The sequence below is a fragment of the Eutrigla gurnardus genome (assembly GCF_963514095.1).
Source record: "Eutrigla gurnardus genome assembly, chromosome: 2".
In the NCBI taxonomy this organism is placed as follows: Eukaryota; Metazoa; Chordata; class Actinopteri; order Perciformes; family Triglidae; genus Eutrigla; species Eutrigla gurnardus.
Genome location: NC_139916.1, coordinates 7,412,900 through 7,433,825, shown reverse-complemented (window position 1 = coordinate 7,433,825; position 20,926 = coordinate 7,412,900). Strand labels below are relative to the sequence as shown.

General features: G+C 43.2%; 3 protein-coding genes across 3 annotated transcripts; all 3 read left to right on the top strand.

Annotated features, from left to right (window-relative positions):
* The first annotated feature begins 368 nt into the window (after nucleotides 1–368).
* Nucleotides 369–2,908, top strand: tusc2a (tumor suppressor 2, mitochondrial calcium regulator a). Its single transcript, XM_084032623.1, has 4 exons — nucleotides 369–504; nucleotides 1,230–1,468; nucleotides 1,992–2,112; nucleotides 2,207–2,908. Exons 2-4 carry the CDS (start codon nucleotides 1,320–1,322, stop codon nucleotides 2,270–2,272), a joined length of 336 nt encoding a protein of 111 aa, XP_083888749.1. The 5' UTR covers nucleotides 369–504; nucleotides 1,230–1,319; the 3' UTR covers nucleotides 2,273–2,908.
* Nucleotides 2,909–6,162: 3,254 nt separating this feature from the next.
* Nucleotides 6,163–10,227, top strand: hyal2a (hyaluronidase 2a). Its single transcript, XM_084021277.1, has 4 exons — nucleotides 6,163–6,370; nucleotides 6,906–7,878; nucleotides 8,320–8,409; nucleotides 9,187–10,227. The coding sequence occupies exons 2-4, from the start codon at nucleotides 6,949–6,951 to the stop codon at nucleotides 9,577–9,579; spliced, it is 1,413 nt and encodes a 470-aa protein (XP_083877403.1). The 5' UTR covers nucleotides 6,163–6,370; nucleotides 6,906–6,948; the 3' UTR covers nucleotides 9,580–10,227.
* Nucleotides 10,228–10,914: 687 nt separating this feature from the next.
* hyal1 (hyaluronidase 1) lies at nucleotides 10,915–16,743 on the top strand. Its single transcript, XM_084040555.1, has 4 exons — nucleotides 10,915–11,013; nucleotides 11,711–12,618; nucleotides 12,711–12,800; nucleotides 12,883–16,743. Exons 2-4 carry the CDS (start codon nucleotides 11,713–11,715, stop codon nucleotides 13,207–13,209), a joined length of 1,323 nt encoding a protein of 440 aa, XP_083896681.1. The 5' UTR covers nucleotides 10,915–11,013; nucleotides 11,711–11,712; the 3' UTR covers nucleotides 13,210–16,743.
* Nucleotides 16,744–20,926: the final 4,183 nt, after the last annotated feature.

Sequence of the window (20,926 nt, the reverse complement as noted above, 5' to 3'; positions counted from 1 at the left end):
TGTCATTCCCGATATCTTTGTTTTTTCTCCTGTCCTTTTTTAAAAGAAAATGTTTGTCTTCCGTTTCTTCGGGTGACTATCATTGTATACGTCTATGCACATATTTACATGTTGAAGCCATAATTCAAAATGTAGTGACAAGTGTGCACTGCGTTCAGTAAAGAATTTCCCAGTTCAAATAAGCTTTTGTATTTCTTCAGATATTATAAATGAATATTAAAATCATCATATAGGGCTAAAAGTAGAATAGGTGCTCTATTTTATTTATTATTTGACATGCCCCTTAAACCTTAAAACAACCCCTAACCCTTCGAGTTGAGACCCTGAAGCTAAATGCATCTGAACATCAGATAAACACCCCTCGTGTTTTTGCTCAAAGGTACCGCCTGTCCGTCCGATCAGCTGATCACCTCATCGTGAAGGACCATAACAGCTAACGTTAGCTTAACGTAGCCGATGGTGGGAGTTATGAAAGGACATGGCGATTTAATATTGCATTATAAGGTAGGGAGATGTCCAGAAAAAAATAATATCGTTTTGGTGGCATAGGGCAACGATGACCCTGTGTTTTATTGTTTGGGGGGGGACGTAATGCTGCCTTGTCCGGCTGGTTGTCGCTTAGCTACGGTAGCTAACCTGCGTCAGTTGCAGAAGCTAACAGGCTAACTCACCTAAATATGCAGGTGCCGCTAGCTACAGTTAGCTACCTATTATTAGCCTCGTTGGCCTCATACTAAGGGTGCTTTTACGAGGCTTAGACTGTGTTTTGGGTATAACGTGACGGCTGTGTTTATACGTTAATATGTCAATGTAAGTGAACTAATGTGAACGCGTCTAGGTTTAGGTGTGTGGCCCGGTGTGTTAGCTTCCTGTAGAGCTAGCATAACGCAACATTACCGGTATATCATTAACGTTCAATCAGACAGCTGATAGTATTCCATTGTACTTCTATTTGCAGCTTAATTAGATCTCGTGTGAGCCTCTTTTGATAGAATTACGCTTCTGAATCAAACATATTTTACATTATGACGTTATTATTCATCACTGACATTAACGTGAATTAAATCTAATGGATGATTAGATCCACCCTTTTTAACTGTCACCTGCTAAACGATGGTGTGTTACAGCTGGCAGCAGGAGGAGTCACACAGCTAGCTGACCTCCAACAGGCAGAGAGAGAGTCTGTCTGGGAATGTGATTTTTTATCTGTGTGCTTTTTCCCTCTTCAGGTCCTGGTTTTGCTAAAGAATTGACAGCGTTTGGCCGCCGACCAGATTGAAAGCTTTAACTGGGGGACTAACTATGTCTTATCTCTGAGGATGGGAGGAAGTGGATCCAAAGCCAAAGGCGTCTGGCCTTTCTCAGGCAGTGGAGCTGGAGGGGATTCAGCCAGTGATGGCAACGAGCAGTCTGTGGCCCGCCTCAAGAGTTCCAGAAATGCAACACCGTTTGTTTTTACCAGGAGGAGGTAATTAACACACATTGTAAAGGTTTGCTTCATCCAGATCACTAGGTATTTTCTTACATGGAGGTAGCTTGAGATACCAAAATCCTGGAAATATACTGGAGCTACAAAATAAAGGCTTTTAACATATCTGTTATTTATTTAGAGAGATGACACAAAATGAGGGGATGACATGCAACAAAGGTCTAGGGACCAATAGAACCAGGGATTCTGTGATTCATGGTCATCACCTTAACCCGTAGGCCATCACGGTGTCCCAAACTAAAATAGTCTCAATGAAAATCTGTCCACAGAGCACACATTCAGCTCATTAAAACGCATGCAAATCATGAAATGATGCAATATGAAGTGCATAAGTATGGAAATCTGCACATTAAACTTGGCTGGATGTAATGGGGTAAGTGAGAACATGTATGAAAGTGTTTTTTTTATTTATTTTTTTACGGTAAACGGAGCATGAACCAATCATTTAACTCCGACTCCTGACTTGTAGTTTGACACTGATGTTTCCTCGCTGTGTTGGCAGTTCTTTGTACTATGACGAGGACGGCGACCTTGCCCATGAATTCTATGAAGAGATGGTGGTGACAAAAAATGGCAGAAAAAAGTCCAAGTTGAAGAGGATTCATAAAAATCTGATTCCTCAGGTGAGCTAGGGGCCACATTTGGGCATTTCTTGATCTTGTTGAAGGATGTGTTGAATCATTAATCGATTTAAATGTATTTTTTTAATTTTTCTAGGGGATTGTGAAGCTTGACCATCCCTGTATACACGTAGATTTCCCCATCGTCCTCTGTGAGGTGTGAAAAGTTGCACAGGGACTGATGCACTCTGAAGTGCAGCCACAGGTACTCTTCTTGGAGCAAAGTCTTTTCCCAGTATCACAAGCATCAAAGTCAAGACTGGAGCTGAGGAGAAAAAAAAAAGGAACATTCACACTGTTGTATAAAACTGATGCATTGAATGAAATGTTATACATTTGAATTCAACTTTGGTCAGAGGCTGCCCTGTTCACACAAATCCATATTTTGATATTCACAAAAGTAGCGTTGGTACAGGTTGTGTGTCCACTTCCGAGCTGATATGTAAGCAGTCATAGAGAATACATCACATGACGTTGTATTACTCTTGTGAGGTTTTTTTTTTTCTTTGCAGGGAAACACATCAATGTGAAAAGGCTTTAAGGGTTTATGCCTTCTGTAAGACGTAGAGTGGATCTGTATGTTTCCTTGTATGTGTGTGTGTGAGAGTGGGACGGAAAATGTAGTTACCGGGTAGAAGGATTGTGAAATTTATTGTATATACGGTCATGTTCTGTACTGTTACGTCTGAGTCTGTTTCAGTTACCGGAGCTCAGACCTGCACTAGTGAACATAATGTACTGTAAATAATATCAGATTTCTTAGTTGGAAATACTTGAATAAATGGTTTACTGAGCTGAATATCTCGAGTCAACATATTTTCTGTTGGTTACGGCCTCCTATTACCACGGAGTTTTGATTTGACTTTTTGGTCCCCAAGTCTTACTTTTTAATGTTTTGCCTTTTAAGGAAACCCACAAAATGTTTTTTTACATCCTGTATGCTAAGCTAACTGACTCTTAGCTTCATATTCAATGTGCAGACACAAGTGGTATCAATCTTTTCGTTTAAGTCTTGACAAAAAAAAACGTGAAGAAACCATGGACGTTATGCATAAACGCGTTTCCCAAAATGTAGAACTGTTCCTTTAAGTACCAGTTTCCAGCTATCCAGAAATAACCTCCATTATGAAAACTCATTGTGGACTCTGCAATCATTTTGAGTTGAGATTGCATTCAGTCAAGTGGTCACTTAAATGTAGTCGGCAATTCCCGTATTTCCATGACAGCTGTAAGTATAACCCTGATATCTCCAGACTTAATTTTAGGTTTTTCACGTTGCCTACTTGAATTTCGGACGGCCTTGCAGAGCTGTAAGGCTGCTCTGTGCAACAAAAGACAGATTTTTTTTAAAATGTATGCCTATTTATGTCAGGCTAAACATTGAAATGCATTTAATTTACATGCATTTATATGCTGTAAGGTACCCCACCTCTAGATGGCAGCAGAAATCTACCTGTCCTAACTTTTTTAGGAGTTTATGCACACTTATGTTTGTTGTGTCATAAACTGTACGTGTACTCTGTATGATCCTGTGCAGTTACTTTAAAAGAAAGAAAAAAGGCTGAAGATGTAATTAAATGTCGTTTGATGGAAAACGGATGAGGAAATGCCGTTGCCAGCTGGCGTGATATCAAACTTTAATAGCAATGTAAACATATTTAAGCATAGTTGAGAAATCCCCACAATAAATGAAGGGTTGGGCTTCCTTTGCAGGCATTCTCTGGTGGCTGTAATTGTGTGGAATGTGGTTGGGTGTGTTTTTGGGCCAGAGGTCAGTCACTTTGATGTGCTTCCTCTCCACTGGGCTTTGATGTTTTGCTAAATGTCCGGCTTGTATTATAAGAATGAGCCCCCTTTTCTTTCATAAAGCCATAAAAAAAAAAGCCCAAACTGTATGAAGAGGACACCGTATATCTCTTTTTCTACGTGTTCTGTGATGTACACCGGGTGTTGTATAAAAGGGATAATCCATGTGGCTGTAGTTGAGGGAGATAGTCATTATAAATTATCTGCAGCCTTGGAAAAAAGAAGTTAAAACATGTTTTGAGTTATAAGCAGTAAAAAGAGACGTATTGTCTTCTCAGGGACTACTTCACATACTGTAAGCCGTTTGAAAACAGCTGCCGTTTTATCTCCGTTCACAGCCGGATTACGTTACAGAGGTGGGGCGTGATCACACACAGTGCATGTGACTGAAAGAAACGTCAGAGAAGTCATGCTCTTATGGTCATCCTGTGTTTCTAATCAATACGAGGATGAAAGGTTTAGATGCAAGCAGCAGTGGAAAGCCATTATCCATTTTGGGGCCTCGGGACATTTAAGTGCTTTTCGTCCCATACTAATTAGATGTGTTGGATCTTGTTTTGGTTCGTAGAATCGGAGCAGATAAGATAATAAACTTTTATTAAAGTTGAACCCAGTTGTTCCAATTAAATTCCTTCTCTCCCAGTTTACGAATTAACATGACTACATAAATGTATTGCAATGCATTACTTTGGGTGCCAAGTGAAGGTGGAAGGGCGTGTTTGCGGTTTCCCTGCCATTGTTTTCGCTTCCTGACCGTCCCTGAGGTCTGCTGATGTAACATTCAGGAGGCAGAGGTCAAAGGCAAGCGCAGACTAGGGGGATACCAAGCCATTCCTTTCTTCCTTTCCCTTCCGAGTTCATTCACATGGGCACGTTCACGCTCTACATTTTCCTTTAAACACACAGAGAAACCGATGACATGGTGAGGTGAGTCAGCAAAGCTTGGAAAACAAACAGCGGAACAGGAAAACGTCTCACATCCAGGCCATCGGCCCACACTCGCGTGCTCTGGGAAAAGAATAAGTCTGATTTTCAGTGCTTCAAAACAATATCCACAGAAAACTTGTGACCGTTGTTCACAGATTAAGATTCCCTTCTACAGTATGAAAAGCAGGTGGTTGTATTTGGTTAATTATGTGTCAATGCACAGCCATCATCTCTCATGTCCGAGCCCTTTGCTCTGCACCAAGTAGCAGGACGGCATGTGGTACTTGGTTACTTCCCCGAGCCATCGCCTGCGGCTGTCATCACATGCCTCAGGCAGCGTGGGACATCTGCATGCCAGATGCCTTGTGCCCACTGTCTGAAGTGTGCTCGGAAGCATTAGTGGGTGAAAATAAATCAAAATCACTTCACTCAAGCAGGCGTATACGGAGCATTTAAAGTAGCAAAAGCTTCAGAAGTTTACTTTTGAATGATAGAAAAAAGGACTATTTTTTATTCATTTATAGAGCTCTAGTACTCATCTGATATTTGTGTGCTAATTAAATACCAATATCAAATAACACTGCATCACAATTAACATGCTGTATGTTTTATTTGCAAGACAAATTACAGTTATTACATATATTCTCAAGTTGACTTGAGTCAATTGACTTTATCTGAACCCTTAAACACGTTTTTTAAATGGTGCATTATGGGTTTTAGGACAGGCAACTGTATTTTTTGTTTTAATCCTCTGCTTATCATAAGCAATGAGATCGTAGATGAACATACAGAGCAACATTGGTTATTAAATATGAGAGGTGGGTGGATTCAAGCAAGTTTTCACGTGTTTTTGAACAACACAGTTTCCCACACACTTTTCTTAACGCCATATTATTAATAAACGATATTTGATTGTAATGTAGGCTAGCTGAAAGGTCGCGGCAACACAGTGATCTTATTTTTAGGGATGTGGCTACTGTACTGGCCCGCCGTGACCTTCTAGGAGGACCGACGTCGATCGTTTGCGGTGTATCTGTTTCACGGCGGTGATGGTGGAGGAGATCGGACCGATTCATTCAGCGGGAAATTAAAAAACAAACAAAACAATAAAAACACGATAAAACCAAATTATAAATGATGCTATGAGTAGATTTGATGCGAAAAAACACGTAGATGTAACACGTTATCCACGGAGACGTGAGTTGTTAGGATGTCCGGTTTGTGTCGTCACTCCCGCCACCCCCCTTTCCTCGCCATGAATGGAACATCCTGAAAGCGGTTGGCTCGCGTGGAGCCGTGGAGAGTTGCAACTGACAACATCGCAGGGGGCAACTTCACTTTTCTTCACTTTACCGACCGACAGCGGAAGTTAGAGGACGCGGAGCAGCTTCGCATCCACGCCGTCGTCGTTTTCCAACTCAGAAACAATGTATTTGATTTTCTCCTGATTTGTTTCGAGGCGACACTTAAAACGCGACTTGAAGTAGTTTTTTTGGGGGGGGAATGCTTCCTCAGTCTGCCAGTAAAGGTAAGTTTGTGCAGCTGCAGTAAGATTTGATTAACTTTGCGGTTGACTTGACGTCATTCATTGCTTAAAAACTCGCAAAAAAACTCTAATTTAATTGAAAGCAGTTGATGTTACCTGTAACCTACAACGGAAATCTGCATATCAATGGGAAGGGTAACAGTAAGAAGGAAGCTAGGTTATATTTGTAGCATTTATTATTCAAACGTGCACAACAATGAAAACGTCACTGTATTATTGATATGTTTGTTGTCACTTATTAGAAAAGTAGCCTGAACCCATTTAAATTCACTCTGTGAAATGAAGAGAAAGGCTGTTTTCTGCACACATAACTAAGATGCTTTCCATAAATACACAGGTTGTTGTGATTATTTATTTGTGCAACCGCTAAGTTTCTGGTTGTAGCATTACTTTTCTCTAAAACACTGCACTGGACTAAGTATTACTATAGTTTTTATTTATTTAAAAATAAATTATAACTAACTCAATAAAGGAATGTGCATAAAAAAAACTAAACTTCTATCTCTGAAACTTGTAGAGCAGACAGCGACGGTCCCATCTGTCAATCCACATCTGAAGACATGTCGTACTGGACCCTGCCTGTCTGGAGAGTACTGCTGCTGATTGTTCTGCTATGGGACTGCCTCTGGGCTTTGGGACTCAAACCCACGAGGTGGCCACTCTATTCACAAAAGCCTCTGCTCCTCGCTTGGAATGCCCCCACTGAGGACTGTAGCCCGCGGCATGGTATTCGCTTTCAGCTGGACTATTTCCAGATCGTGGCCTCTCCCAATGAGGGCTTTGTCAAACAGAACCTCACCATCTTCTATGAGGACCGCCTGGGCTTGTACCCCTACTTTAAACCAGATGGCACGGCCGTGAACGGCGGGTTGCCGCAGGTCGCCAGCCTCACCAAGCACCTGGAAAAGATGCCGGAGGGAGTGCAGAAGTATATAAGGGAACCAGGGGCCAAGGGCCTGGCGGTCATCGACTGGGAGGAGTGGCGCCCACTCTGGATACGGAACTGGGAAACCAAGGACGTTTACCGCAGGCACTCGCGTCAGTTGGTGCATCAGAAGAACCTGGCGTGGCCTCCGGAGCAGGTGGGGAAAGTGGCCCAGCAGGAGTTTGAGATGTCCGCCAGGAAGTTCATGCTGGAGACGCTGAGGCACGCCAAGAACCTGAGGCCCAACCAGCTGTGGGGCTTCTACCTGTTCCCCGACTGCTACAACCACGACTACAGGCGCACTCTGGAGAACTACACCGGCCGCTGTCCCGACGTGGAGGTGGCCCGCAACGAGCAGCTGAAATGGCTGTGGACCGAGAGCACGGCCCTCTTCCCGTCCATCTACATGGCCAGCGTGCTGCGCTCCTCCAACTCCGGGCGTCAGTTCGTCCGCAACCGAGTGAAGGAGGGGATGCGCTTGGCGTCGTCGGGCGACGGTTTGGCACGTCCTGTCTTTGTGTACACCCGGCCCACCTACACCAACTCCCTAGAACAGCTGACAGAGGTGACGCCTTAGCTTTGAAAACACTTCCTTCCTGTTTCTTCTCTCTCGCTTTCTGATGAAGTTTAAAATGCAAGATTAACTCTCCCTCACCATGCAGCTGTAACATTAATCTCCTTCTCTGTGTGATGAGTGCATGCTGCTTGGAGCTATAGCTCTGCTTTTTTCCTTATCGGCAGCCGCAGTCCTTTCCTGTTCTGGTAGCTGACACAGACACCCCAATACCTCTCATTTATGTGGAGTGTGCAGGATGGGTGTTGGTCAAGTTGAAAATCTCGCTAACACCCTATAGACCGCTTCCTTATGGAAGAATGAAGCGATAAGAGCTAGCGCTGCTGCAGTAGCCCCGCTAACGTTTTGACCTCGTTTAAAGTGATACTGAACGGTAATGTGGAGGTTAAATGTGATCGGGGGTTTAAAGCGCTGCGTATCGTCTTCTTACAGACTGACCTCGTCTCAACCATCGGGGAGAGCGTGGCTTTGGGAGCAGCTGGAATCATCATGTGGGGAGATGCAGCTTATGCAAGCAGCAGAGTAAGTATCCGCATGTTAATAATAAAACACATAAATCACTCACACACCACTCCAAAATTACACCATGAAAATTATAATCTGATACATTTTTTTTTTAATGCCGCTGCTCTTCAATAGTCAGTAATGTTTCCAGTCATTTGATAACTGACATTTGGGCTCCAGTTCAGTGAGTGGCTCGAGTCACATGGATATCCTCAGATATGTGTTGTTTTTTTCAGTCGCATTGAGGCTCCTAGGTAGTCTTCACTTTCATTCAAACTGAAGAAAATCAGAACATTTTCTCTGACTTAAGATAGTTTCTTTATTAATGTAGTCTTTGCATTGCTTTTAGTAAAGACAGTTTTCCCTTAATCAACACAGTCACATGTTCCATTTAATAGAATTGGATGTGGAGCCCACACAAAGGCAAAACTCTATTGCCTCAAACAACCCAAAAGTACATTAAACTCCAGCTTTTACAGTAAAATGCTGCTGTAAAATCAGTAAAATCCAATATAATTTTGCAATACATTTCTCTGATTAAACTCGTATACTTAGAATGCAGTAAATTGTACTTGTAGCCTTACAGAGTGTATACCCAATAGTGATTTTTCCCCTAAATAAAGGACTTGAGTACTTCTTCCCCCACTGATTGTCACACAGACAGCTGTTCAAACCCCATGATCAGTGTACCCAGAAGCCCAGGCAGCTTTGCTGTTAACGGCCAGCAGTGCAGGCTTGTTTGAATAGTGACCTAAGTGAATGATGACTGTTCCTTTTTCCCTTTGTCCTCTCCAGAACAGCTGCTCCGACTTGGACGCGTATCTGCGCGGTGCGCTGAGTCAATACCTCCTCAACGTTTCCACGGCAGCCGAGCTGTGCAGCAAGACGGTGTGCGGTTCTCATGGCCGCTGTCTGCGCAAACATCCAGACACTGATGTTTACTTGCATCTGAACCCCGCCAGCCACACTATCATCACGCGGGGCGGTAAGCCGACGGTCGACGGGGAGCTTGGCGAGGAAGAGGAGAGAAACTTTCAGACCCAGTTTCAGTGCCAGTGCTACAGCGGCTATCAGGGGGAGGGCTGCGATCAGACGGACCCGCTACACCAAAGAGGGACGGCGTCTCCGATCACGGCCTCCCTGCTGCAAAGTGTGATTTTACTGATCCTCTCTGCGCTCCTCTTTTAATACACCATACATGGCTGAATATTATATGTCGAAATACTGGAGCAAACGTGGGATTTTTTAAGGAGTGAGGAATTGCTGTAACATGGATGACACAAAGTGAAATTGTATTAGAAACACTGTGGAAATTGCAAAGTTATTTTTGTTTAGAACTTTTCATCTTTCTTCAAACAATAGAGGGCTCGCTGGAAATGACCTTGTTTACATTTTGCTCTCAGTTTCCTCTCACCCAATGTTTCCCAAGGTGTCAAATTCCATGTTTCTCAGACAGGACGTTTTTTTGGGGGGGAAATGTGAGGAAGAATGTTGCGGTGAAAGTGGAATTGATGCACTTAAATCTGGTAATAGCACAATATATTTCAAGTGCCTGATCATTTTTCAAGATGACATTTCTCCGTCATGTTTTTTTCTGGAGGCAATTACAGTATTACTATTTATTTGAATGTATTTTTAGGTGTTTTATATGATATTTTCTTATGTTTGTGTCCAAAACATGACTACTATATTTCTCTTAAAACAGTATTTTCTATATTTTACATCAGATGCTAAAAAGCAAATTTTCTGACATTTCCACAATTTCAATCACACGACCGTCTCTCTTTGTGCCGTTTTCTCAAATTTGACTCCAAATAAACGTCTTTGTTAATGTTTCTTGATGAAGTTTCTTTTAAGGTTTACAGAACACAATGGAGAACGATGCAGGGCTGAGACCAGTTTGTGATTTAGAGATGAGTAATACACATTTAAAAATATATCCTTGAATTTAGCTGATGATAGAGGCCACGGTTCTCCTGCTTGCAGTCATTAAAATCAAGCTTCCGGAGGAAAAACATGTCATCATCGTCCACGAAGGGGAGGAAGCCAGCTAGTCCTCAGGGAGGGACGCATTTCGCAGGCTGCTGCTTCTTACCCCCTCCTCATGTAATTGTAGGGTGCCGTTAAGCCATGAGTTATTTTTACTACTTTTAAGAGTTGAGCAAGGCATACATTTAAATTTGCAGGAGGAAAGGCTCATTATGGCTTTCTTGACAGCCATTTAGAAGTCGACTATATTGCCTTTCCAGATCAAGTCTCTTAGTAAACTGATTATTTTTAGTCACTTTTTTTTGAAAAACTGAAAACTCAAACTGTTCAAACAGAGAATTGTGGTGACGAGGTTCAAACTGGTCTGTGACTTTAAATCTGCTCTTTAAAATAATCTGCATGTCTCTTATAATTGGCTGTTGGATATTCTGTGCACGCTTCTGATTGGGTCTTTGAAAACATTTACACACTTCTGATTGGTTGTTTGAAATCCCTTGCTTTTCCTTCCCCTTTTTTTTTTCTCTTTCTCGAGTGTGTGTCATTCAGATCATGAGACTGCTGGTCTGTCTTCCCTGAACGCCCAGACCACAAAGTAGGCCTCCAAACCAAAATCCTCGTCCAGTTATTCAATAGGTGAGTTACTGTTTGTCATTTTGCTCAAAATCATTGACACACACAACATTACACTATAGTCTCTTGCCTCAGTGCCATGCAGCTGCACCACAACGTGTGTGCTTGTCTGGAGAATGATTCAGGAGACCAGTGATCAAAACCTCATGCAGATTCTGACAAACAAACAAAAACAGTTTGCTTTGAATGTTTATCTTTCGAGCACTACTTACTTAATACACTTTGAAATCTAAAGTTTATTCGCAATATCCTGTTTTTACTATATTTCACAAGCCATGATATCAGGAAACCAGTCTGATTGCAGGCCCGCGGTGGGAGGGCGGGGTGGGGGTTCCTGTAGAGCTTTACAGGAATGCTGACTATGTGATTGAGTTTTTGGGGGCGACAGGAACGCCCACTTTTACTTCTTTACGCTCTCGATACACAAAAGAAACAGCAGACCACAGTAAACATGTGTTTGGATATAGTTTCAGCTCCTGTGGCAAAAATGGCGGCCATACTTTAGATTTGTGTCCATAAGAAGCCTGCTGTTCCCTTAAAATTGTGCTATGCATCTAAAGAGAGAGACTGTATCCAAATATCCACTAAATGTTAGCATCAATGGATGAATTGCTTGCTAGAAGCTAGCTAGCTTTGTTAAGATGGCCTTTTCTGCGTCTTCAATCGCTCTCTACTGGATATCACCTTTCCTTCTTTGCAGGGATGAGTTCCTTTCATCGCTCGATGCCGCTCTTCTTCAACCTGATCGGCCTCGTTTCAGGGCTGCAGTTTGCAAACTCGTCTTTCTCCCAGATGCCCTTCCTCACAGTGTGGAACGCTCCTACCGCCAGCTGTCTCTCTCAATACGGCGTGGACCTCGACTTGGGCACGTTCAGCATCGTGCAGAACCAGAACCAGACCTTCATCGGTGAAAACATAACCATCTTTTACGTTGAGAAGCTGGGCCTGTATCCCCGCTACACCAGCCAGCTAGAGGCCGTCAATGGCGGGGTGCCGCAGAACGCCAGCCTGGATGAACACCTCAGAGTGGCCTCTGAAGATATCCGCACCTGGATCCCCGACAGGGATTTTCAGGGTCTGGCCGTGGTGGACTGGGAGAGCTGGAGACCCGTATGGGAGAGAAACTGGGACAGTAAGCAGGTGTACTGGGATGGGTCCAGAGCGCTAGTGAGGTCCAGGCACCCGGACTGGAGCCCTGAACGGGTCAACGCTGCAGCACGGGTGGAGTTTGAAAACGCTGGGAGGAAGTTCATGGAGGAAACCCTGAAACTGGGGCTGCGGGAGAGACCAGACGGGCTGTGGGGTTTTTATGGTTTTCCCAACTGCTACAACTACTACAGTGGCAAAGCAGGCTACACGGGGGAGTGTCCGCCCGTGGAGCTGAAGAGGAACGACGAGCTCTCGTGGCTGTGGAACGTCTCCTCCGCTCTCTACCCCGACATCTACCTCAGCCTGGAGCTGCGACAGCTGGACAAAGAGGTGCTCCTCTACGCCCACCACCGCATCCTGGAGGCCATGAGGGCAGGAGGTCGGCTGACCCCGGCAGCGCCGCCCGTGTTCCCGTACGCCCGCATCGTTTACACCTACACGTTAGATTTCCTCTCTCAGGCAAGTGGCAGTTTTTCAACTCCACGCACGTTTGGGATCGCCACGGTTTGGTCTGAAGGTTCTGCTTCTTGTCTTTTTATTTACGTCTGCAGGATCACCTGGTCTACACCATCGGGGAGAGTGCTGCTTTAGGATCTGCTGGCGTGGTGCTTTGGGGCGACCACGCCTTCTCCAAATCTCAGGTAGGCCTACAGCGTTTGACGTGTGGCCACGATCGTTTGGATGGTTAGTCAAGTTGAGTAAATGCTTCTTTCCTTCTTTAAGGCCACCTGCGACGCCGTCAAATCCTACCTCGACGACTCTCTGGGTCCGTACCTGGTGAACGTGACGGCGGCGGCCACTCTCTGCAGCCAGACCATGTGTTCCTCTCAGGGAAGATGCCAGAGGAGGGACCCGGACTCGAGGGCCTATCTCCACCTGGACCCCGCCGCGTGGAAGGTGCTGCCTGAGAAGACGGCAGGCGGAAGGCAGAACTACAGGGTTTTAGGACAGATGAGAACACAAGAGGTAACGATGATGAAGGCGGGCTTTCGGTGCAGGTGTTACCCCGGGTGGAGCGGCGACAGCTGCTCCAAACCAAGTCAGGGATGAAAAGCTTTCCTTCGAGGGAGGAAATCCAACCATAGTTAAGTGTGAAATTGTTTCTTTTTTAACCTTTTTCTTGATTTGTATAGGAGATCATTTGAAAAACATCCCCATTCAAAAATATAAGCAATTTTTTTTTTACATTCCAGCAATGTTTTTATAATAAATGAAAAACCTGTTTGAGACAATTTACAAGTGTGATGTGGAAACTTGAAACACACAAACACTGAGAAAGGACTTTACAGGGAATCTTGTGAAATTAGTAACACATGCACATTCATAGACTCTGGATTTATGAAGTGTATCTGCCCGGCTACACTTCACTGGGAAATATTGCACTTTTAATGTTAGTTAGTTACATAATGACATTTCTCCTACAAAGCATATGAATGTGGTGTAAAATATGATTTATTGCTAGAGATTTAATTATTTAATCAGTATTCTAAAGTCGTTTAAGTGGATTCACATTGAATGCATTTAGAAGTTGTTTACAAATATACACAGCAGTAATAATAAGCAATTAATCTCATATTTCATTGGAATCAGCATCTATTAGGGGGGCATTCTGCATGAATATTGGCTACTTTACTTTTGACACGTTGTTCATTTGACTAATAATCCTTTTGTACTTTAAGTTGAGTATTTTGAATGCACTTTGAATACTTTTACATTGTGGTATTGTTACTTTTACTGAATATCCTGCATACTTCTTCCATCGCGGTACGGAGGGGACCTTTAATGTTAATAGAAATAACACCACGTTTGCTTCCATGTATCATAGTTGTATGAAGGTTTCTGACCAGCAGGTGGCGATGTTGGACAGCTAACTAGAAGTGATGCAGGAGATATCAAGGTCAGAGCTTCTGGTGTTAGCAATCACAAGACCAGTCAAATATCTGTAGAGGAAAAGAATGTTTGACTCGGTGCCTCAGATCCAGTTAACTTTCCACTCTGAGGCTGCTGAGGTGTTCGTGATGGATTAAACCATATCACCAAAGCAAAAAGAGAGAGAGAGATAGAGAGAGCACAAGGTGACCTTGATTGATTTACGAGTGGCGTGGACAATGTTGTCTTATCTGATGTCCACTGCTGCTCCAAACTGGTAGCGTTTGTGATCATTTTCCTCCTCCGTCCCCCGACGCTCGGCAGATTCCCACAAGGCCACGCTGTTTCCTACTTCCGCTTTATCCTCGCTGGCAGGATTGTGAGGAAATGAGGAGGAGGTAGAGACTTTTCTTTTTTGAAAAGCTGTGGAGAGATATCTACAGCAGGTGCACTCTTTTAATATAATGTTGGTTTGGAGTTGATTTAGCGGTTTTCATGTCCGTTAATTGTCTTTTTAAAGGAGCGAGGACATGATTTAATGTCTATCCCAGAACCCCATGTGTACCTGAACTTACTTGATAACGGCAGGAAATAAACACACAGCAGCGCTCTCATGCTGATTGACATTAAATACTGCTTGTCAGTCTGTTTTTTATTATTTTCTTAAACCCAGGCAGCCTAAAGTCCAACTCCCACTGTCCACATACAGAGAAGGAATTTATAATAACGATGCTCTTTAATCGGCTTGGGTTTATTAAAGTGTCCGTTTGTTTACAGTATTAAAATCATATCCAAGATGTTATAGTTGAACTTTTCCGCCTGCGTTTGCCCATTTAGACCATGAAAATTGAAAAAGCCAAACTTTTGCTTGACATTTTGTCATAACTGCACGTTATTTGATAGAAGACGGTGAATTTTACACATTACGAGGAGACTTTTTAAAAAAAAAAGTGATATCACAAAATTTTAAACTACCTTTCAATGTCAGAAGTGACTACATTAACAGAAGCCTGAAGCCTGATCTGTTTATCTGAGTGCCCCCCCCCTCCCCCGGCAGGTCTGGCAGGCCCTCCATTTCTCTATCCTCTCATCTCTGCATTTCTTCATTTTGGCGTCTCGCTCTGTCACCCCTCCATGGTCACGTCTCCCCTTTCCCCTGCTGCTCGGTCTGGAGATCGTCTCGCTTGCTCTTGGTTTAATAACTGTTTTGTCACGCTCTGTGTCTTTGTCCTTCAGAGGAGTCGACTCTCTGATCGGGTTTCTTAAAGATCTGACGCGCACTTGTTTACAAGATTTATGTGCTTACATGACGGCGACGCCGCGATGGCGTGCGTTGGTCAGGCTGCCAAATGTGTCAATAGTCCACATACGTGTCTTTGATTTCCTGCTGAGAGTCGGGTGGGAAGCTCACTCTCATATCTGTGCATTAATATGAAGCTGCAACTGTAGGTGGTTAGTTTAGCTTAGCTTAGCTTAGCTTAGCGCAAAGACCGGAAATGGCGGGAAAAGCCTGGCTTCCTTCAAAGGTTAAAAAAATAGGAGTGTGATGTTGTCATTGAGTTAACGATCTATTTCCCATCAGCCAACATTGTTGTCTAGCTTTAAACATGCTTATTCCCTTATAAACGTGAGCTTTAGAGGAGCACGGTGGTGGATTTTATTTTTCTTACCTTCCAAGAGAGTCTTAGTAAAAAAAAAAAGGAGAAAAGCTCAACTTGATCATTTATATATGTCAGATGGTGAACCACACCTTTTTTTGTGAGCTGGAATTGCAGGTCTCTAACTCACACTTGAGTGAGGAGGCTGTAAGAACCGATGGAGACGGGTTCCTGAATCACTTTTTATCACATCTCCATGTGCATGAATGAAATCGGAGCAGGGAGACGGAGACACGAAATGAAAAGGCAGAAGAGGCGAAGTGCGAGAGAGGTCACGGTGTCCTGTTTCTCAAGAGATGGAGCCCTTGTATCTCATGCACTTAAGGGGCTGTTTGTCGACTGGCAGAACCGCTAGAACCGCTACCAGCAGCACCCAGACTGGGTCCGCCGTCGCTGCATGACTGGATGCAGGGAAGCTGATGGCGATCAATATATTTGTATAAATCGGATGGTGGGGATGTGCTAGAAAACAAACATGGCTCTGTGTGTGTTATTGCTTTCTCTGCTGTATGCCTCCTGATGAGAGGTGACCTGACAGACTGTCCCATGTGACTTATCCTGAGACAGGCAGCACTGTCCTCAACCCCCCCTTCCCTTCCCCTTCCTCGCCCTGCAAGACCCTCCATCACAGCTCGGAGAAAAGGCCCACCATTTAAGAGCACAAGGAAACTCACAATCACACAAGGTGGCTTCTAACAAAATCACACAATAGCCACGCGTCGCCCCCCGGGAGCCATTCAGGTGGAAAATTACACTGCCCAATCAATCGCTAATAGAAAGTCTCTCCTCTGGTAGCGGCCAATCAAAAGCCGTCTACTCCTTGAAACAAAGCTCGCCGTTGTCATGTTGATCCCGATAATTATTTCCCTGTTTTATGGACACGTATTGATGGCGTTTAGCAGTGACGGTTGATGGGAATAAATAAATCCAAAGCTAATAAGAAAAACAACTAAGGAAATGGAAAGAGAATAAGCATTTTTTTTTTCAACACCCTTTCAGTTTGTAATTAATTCAAATATGATTTTTTTTTCTTTCTTTCTGAAAGCATATAATCCATTTCAGCATTTTCCCTCATTCATTTTAAAGGATTTGAACTTGGCTCATTTGAATAAACATTTTGCTCCATATTAGTCTGGGTAATGAAGTGGATCTCAGAAGGAAAATTCTTTTGTTATGAGAGTGGAGGCTGCTGTGGCACTAAGGAGTGTCACACTGGTCACCTCAGCGGGGAAATTGCTGATTGGATACCAGATTCAATTTAATACTGAATACTAATAATGACTCGTTATTTTTTCTTTTTCTTTTTTTTTTTTGGGACAAAGTTTGAATGTCAAGAGCGATGAGCCGGGCGTTTTAGAAAATGGCAGAGTGGGGTTTTATGCACAAAGGGCTATAGATCCAGTCTTCATGTTGGATTGGAGAGAAGCCATAAACAATCTTTAGATTGTCTTGTGGTTTTTGAAGATAGTGACACTTTAATATCTCCCCCATTAACCATTTATAGACAGCATATCCACATTAATGGTTTATAAGCAGTGGTGGAGGGAATACTCAACTCCATTAATTAAGTAAAAATAAAAATATCACACTCTGAACACACTACAAGTAAAAGTCATGCATTCATAAGCTTGTTTTTTTTTCATTTATTAATTTATTTGCACAAATAATACAACATACAGTGCAGGGAGAGGCATAAAACCTCTTAGGGCTTATTTGAAGCCTCCACCTAAATAATGTTGAAATTTCACAATGTTATAAGGAAACACAAAATAAACACAAAAAATCATATGACTTCATAAAAGTGATAACAAGCTAATAGAGACAAATTAGACAAATTATATAATATAATGACAACAAAATATTAACATCACATCACATCATCATATAAAAGCAAAGAATGTGAGTCTGTTCTGATTCCTTGAATCATCAACATAAAACATGGAGACGTGGACAAACAATACATGGAAAAAAGCAATTAGAAAACAGTTAAATGATCTTTTAAGTATCTTTTGTAGCATTTTATAGAGGAACAGTTTTTTGCCAAATGGGAAAATCCAAGAATATTTAAGCGTAATCATCAGAATGTACTTCAAAAATCCAAAGTAAAAGCAGCCTTTTTTGCAGTAAAAGTGTTTTACTGTTATATATGATGTTTTATGGATAAATATTACTGCCTGATTAAAGTGCACGTTGCATTTTACTGCTGTAGACATATTAACTATATACAGTGTTGGGGCAGCCTGCAGCAGTGCATCATATTCTCTAAGATCATAAAATGGGAAAATCACACATCTCTGTGATGATGCATTTTCCAGCTGATCCAAGAGGGTTTTTTAAAACTTAAGCTTAAGAAGTAGTTTTCTCAACAGTTCCTCCATATGGAGACGAACATTTTATATTTTCACATATAATATGCACGTCAATAAGATCAACAAACGACAGCCTGGAAAGTGTTCTGGCCTCTTAAACTAAAATGCATAAAGGCCGAATGTGATTTAATGGAATCCGTGACTTCTGTTCCACCGTCTTAATCGACCGTCTGTTTTGATTTACCAACTTTTTTGTTCTACAACTACACTTTCCATCCCACACACACACACACACACACACACACACACACACACACACTGGCACACAGAAGTGTGCACTTGTATGAATTCAAGATTAGTCCGCAGGATTCAAGTATTGCAGAGTCTCGACACAAATGTCACTGTGAGTCGTAACCTTTACCGGAGCACGTTATCTGCTCTGATATAGCGTGGCCGGGACGGGGGAACCAAACGCGACGCGATTGGTTTTGAAAGGTCCCCATCCAAGTCGTGCCCACCGGCTATCTTTCCTCCACAGTTCAGCAACACCAGCACTATGCGGCACGCCGCAAAGTTTCAAGAATCTCATCTGTCCCGCCGAATCTACATCTCCCTGCTCTCAATTAATCAGCCGTGGCTGGAGAAGAGGAGGAGGAGGTCACTCTGGGAGAGGATGGAGGATGGAGGAGGGAGGAGGTGAGGTAACATGACACAGAACGGGATAGGAATGCAGGAAAAAAATGATCAAAAAGTCAGTCTGACACGTCTCAGCTGCTTGTTTTATAAAAAAAAGATGCTTAAATGGTATGAGAGCGGGATAGGAGAGAGACTGTGGGGGAGATGGATGTGGTGTTAAAGGCAGATGTGTTTGCAGAAGTGCTGACATGTGTATCTGTCACTACGGGTCATGAGTTATGAAGCTGACAACGCCAGCTCCTTGCTTAAACCACACAGATCAGAGGATGTCCTTGATGTCAGCTCGGATAGACAAATGGAGATCTGCATTACATAAACCATGATGCATTTCAGAAAACACAAAGCCAGCTGCAGGGATGCTTTGTTCCATCTTAACGCCATCTCTTATTTTTTTCTCTGGCAAACGGTTACAGGAGAAGCAAGGAAACCATTTACTCGGCGTTGCAAAAGTAATTTCAACTCCATGGTCCTCGAGGGGAACATTTGGTCCCGCGTCGAGGTGAAAACACAGAACACACCGAGACTCGGAACATAAACTATAATAAGATGTGAAACATGCGATAACAAGAGTCAGCAGGCGGCCGCCCTGCGAGGCTGTGTACTTAGAGACGGAGGTGTTTAAGCTGAAAGGCTTTGAACAAAACAGCCTTTCTGACAGTCGTTGAGATGTTTCAGTCTGGACTAGAGTAGTGGATCTGGCCTTCGACGGGCCAGACCAGCACAGGGGCCCACGTAGAGCAGGCAACAACAAACAGAGCTGGAGTGCATCCAGCTGACTCATGAACATTTTACAGTCGGACGTCATCTCAGCCTGATGCTTCATGTGGAGGGGAGGACGCTTTAAAATGATCTCGCTAAATATGTGAGACAGGTCACATGGTGTACGGGCACAGGTTATATTCATTATTATTATATTTTACTGTAGTTTCCAAGAATTTAACACATTTTTAGTTACGGTTGAGCGTTTTGGGAGGACGTTAAATTTGCTTTTGGAAAATATTCAAATGTTAAGAGAAATGGCCGTCATTATGTCAACATTTAGCCTTTTTCGGTGTTCAAACGAGCTGCTATTTAACTTCTACGGCATCGCTTTCAGCTTTATATAAGTTAAGTGACGTTAGTTGTGCAGGAAGGGATATTCTGGTACAAGTCACGTGACACATCAGGCTCCAGGTTAGTTCGTGCTCACAGCAGGGGGCAGTAGCGAATGGTGTTTCTATTGAAAGACAGTGACAGAGTCTACACCCAGATGCCTGTTTGCTTTCAGGATTTCTGTCAGTATTTCCCTTCCAGAGAATGCTGAGCCTCTTGTATGTGATGAGTGGGCCTATATAGGTGATAGTCATCTCTAAAGCCAGCGTGCCAGGATTTCACATTAAGGAAGCGATGGCGTAGAATCCAACATTATCCATCCATGCTTAAAGACATACTTTAAAAAAAAATGATAAAAAATCACCACACAACTAGTGAATTATCCATTTTCAGATATATTCTTTCATACTTCTGCCTGTTTTTGTGTGTGAATCCAATACTTATTTTTCAGGAATTACACTGAGGATGAGGATTATAACACCAGGCGGTCTCTCCGCTGTTTTTCATGCTCTTCTGCTGCCCCAGTTTGCTTGAATTGCATCTTTCAGTGCTTCAGTGGAGCAGCGTGGCTCCGCGGGGTGACATTCGCTCGCCGTGCTGTTGTTCTTGGGCGTTGCTAAACAGTGGCTCCCCGGCGGTTGCTCAGCCACCATCCAAAATGCTCCACTTCTGCACCTGTTTCCAAGACAACTGACATTTAAAGGGGCGGCTTTTGGTTATTGACTGTTTGCCCTTGACCAGCACTCTGCTCCGCACTTGAAAACTGTTCGGCTCAACCTGTGACTGGCTCAGTATTTTCCCACTGAAGCTCCCTGCGAACTTGCCGAGAGCGGATGTTGGAGAAGGGCAAACGACCTTAGCTGCAAATTGCATGTGAACTTTTCCTTTTGGGTGGAGTAACAGTGGGACATTTTACATTTTTAGTCATGCTTTGAGTGTGGCTGAAGACTCTGAGTGAATAGCAGGTTTATGTAGACACTGGAAACCAGTGGAACCACTATGCCACCAAATTAAAAAAACACCTAAGGTTTTTATGTTATCAACAGAGCCTGATGTCTCAATCTGGCAACCCATCTTCCCCTTTTCCTACTGATGATTATGGTGGAATTAGTCACTAACAAGTGAAGCCAGTCGAGCACAAAT

Excerpts from the sequence above, each read along its gene's own strand:
- hyal2a (XM_084021277.1), top strand. The coding sequence starts at position 6,949 with ATGTCGTACTGGACCCTGCCTGTCTGGAGAGTACTGCTGCTGATTGTT. Across the intron at positions 7,879-8,319 it reads CCCTAGAACAGCTGACAGAG|ACTGACCTCGTCTCAACCAT; the intron begins GTGACGCCTTAG and ends GTCTTCTTACAG. Across the intron at positions 8,410-9,186 it reads CAGCTTATGCAAGCAGCAGA|AACAGCTGCTCCGACTTGGA; the intron begins GTAAGTATCCGC and ends TGTCCTCTCCAG.
- tusc2a (XM_084032623.1), top strand. The coding sequence starts at position 1,320 with ATGGGAGGAAGTGGATCCAAAGCCAAAGGCGTCTGGCCTTTCTCAGGC. Across the intron at positions 1,469-1,991 it reads TTTGTTTTTACCAGGAGGAG|TTCTTTGTACTATGACGAGG; the intron begins GTAATTAACACA and ends CTGTGTTGGCAG. Across the intron at positions 2,113-2,206 it reads ATAAAAATCTGATTCCTCAG|GGGATTGTGAAGCTTGACCA; the intron begins GTGAGCTAGGGG and ends TAATTTTTCTAG.
- hyal1 (XM_084040555.1), top strand. The coding sequence starts at position 11,713 with ATGAGTTCCTTTCATCGCTCGATGCCGCTCTTCTTCAACCTGATCGGC. Across the intron at positions 12,619-12,710 it reads CGTTAGATTTCCTCTCTCAG|GATCACCTGGTCTACACCAT; the intron begins GCAAGTGGCAGT and ends TTACGTCTGCAG. Across the intron at positions 12,801-12,882 it reads ACGCCTTCTCCAAATCTCAG|GCCACCTGCGACGCCGTCAA; the intron begins GTAGGCCTACAG and ends TCCTTCTTTAAG.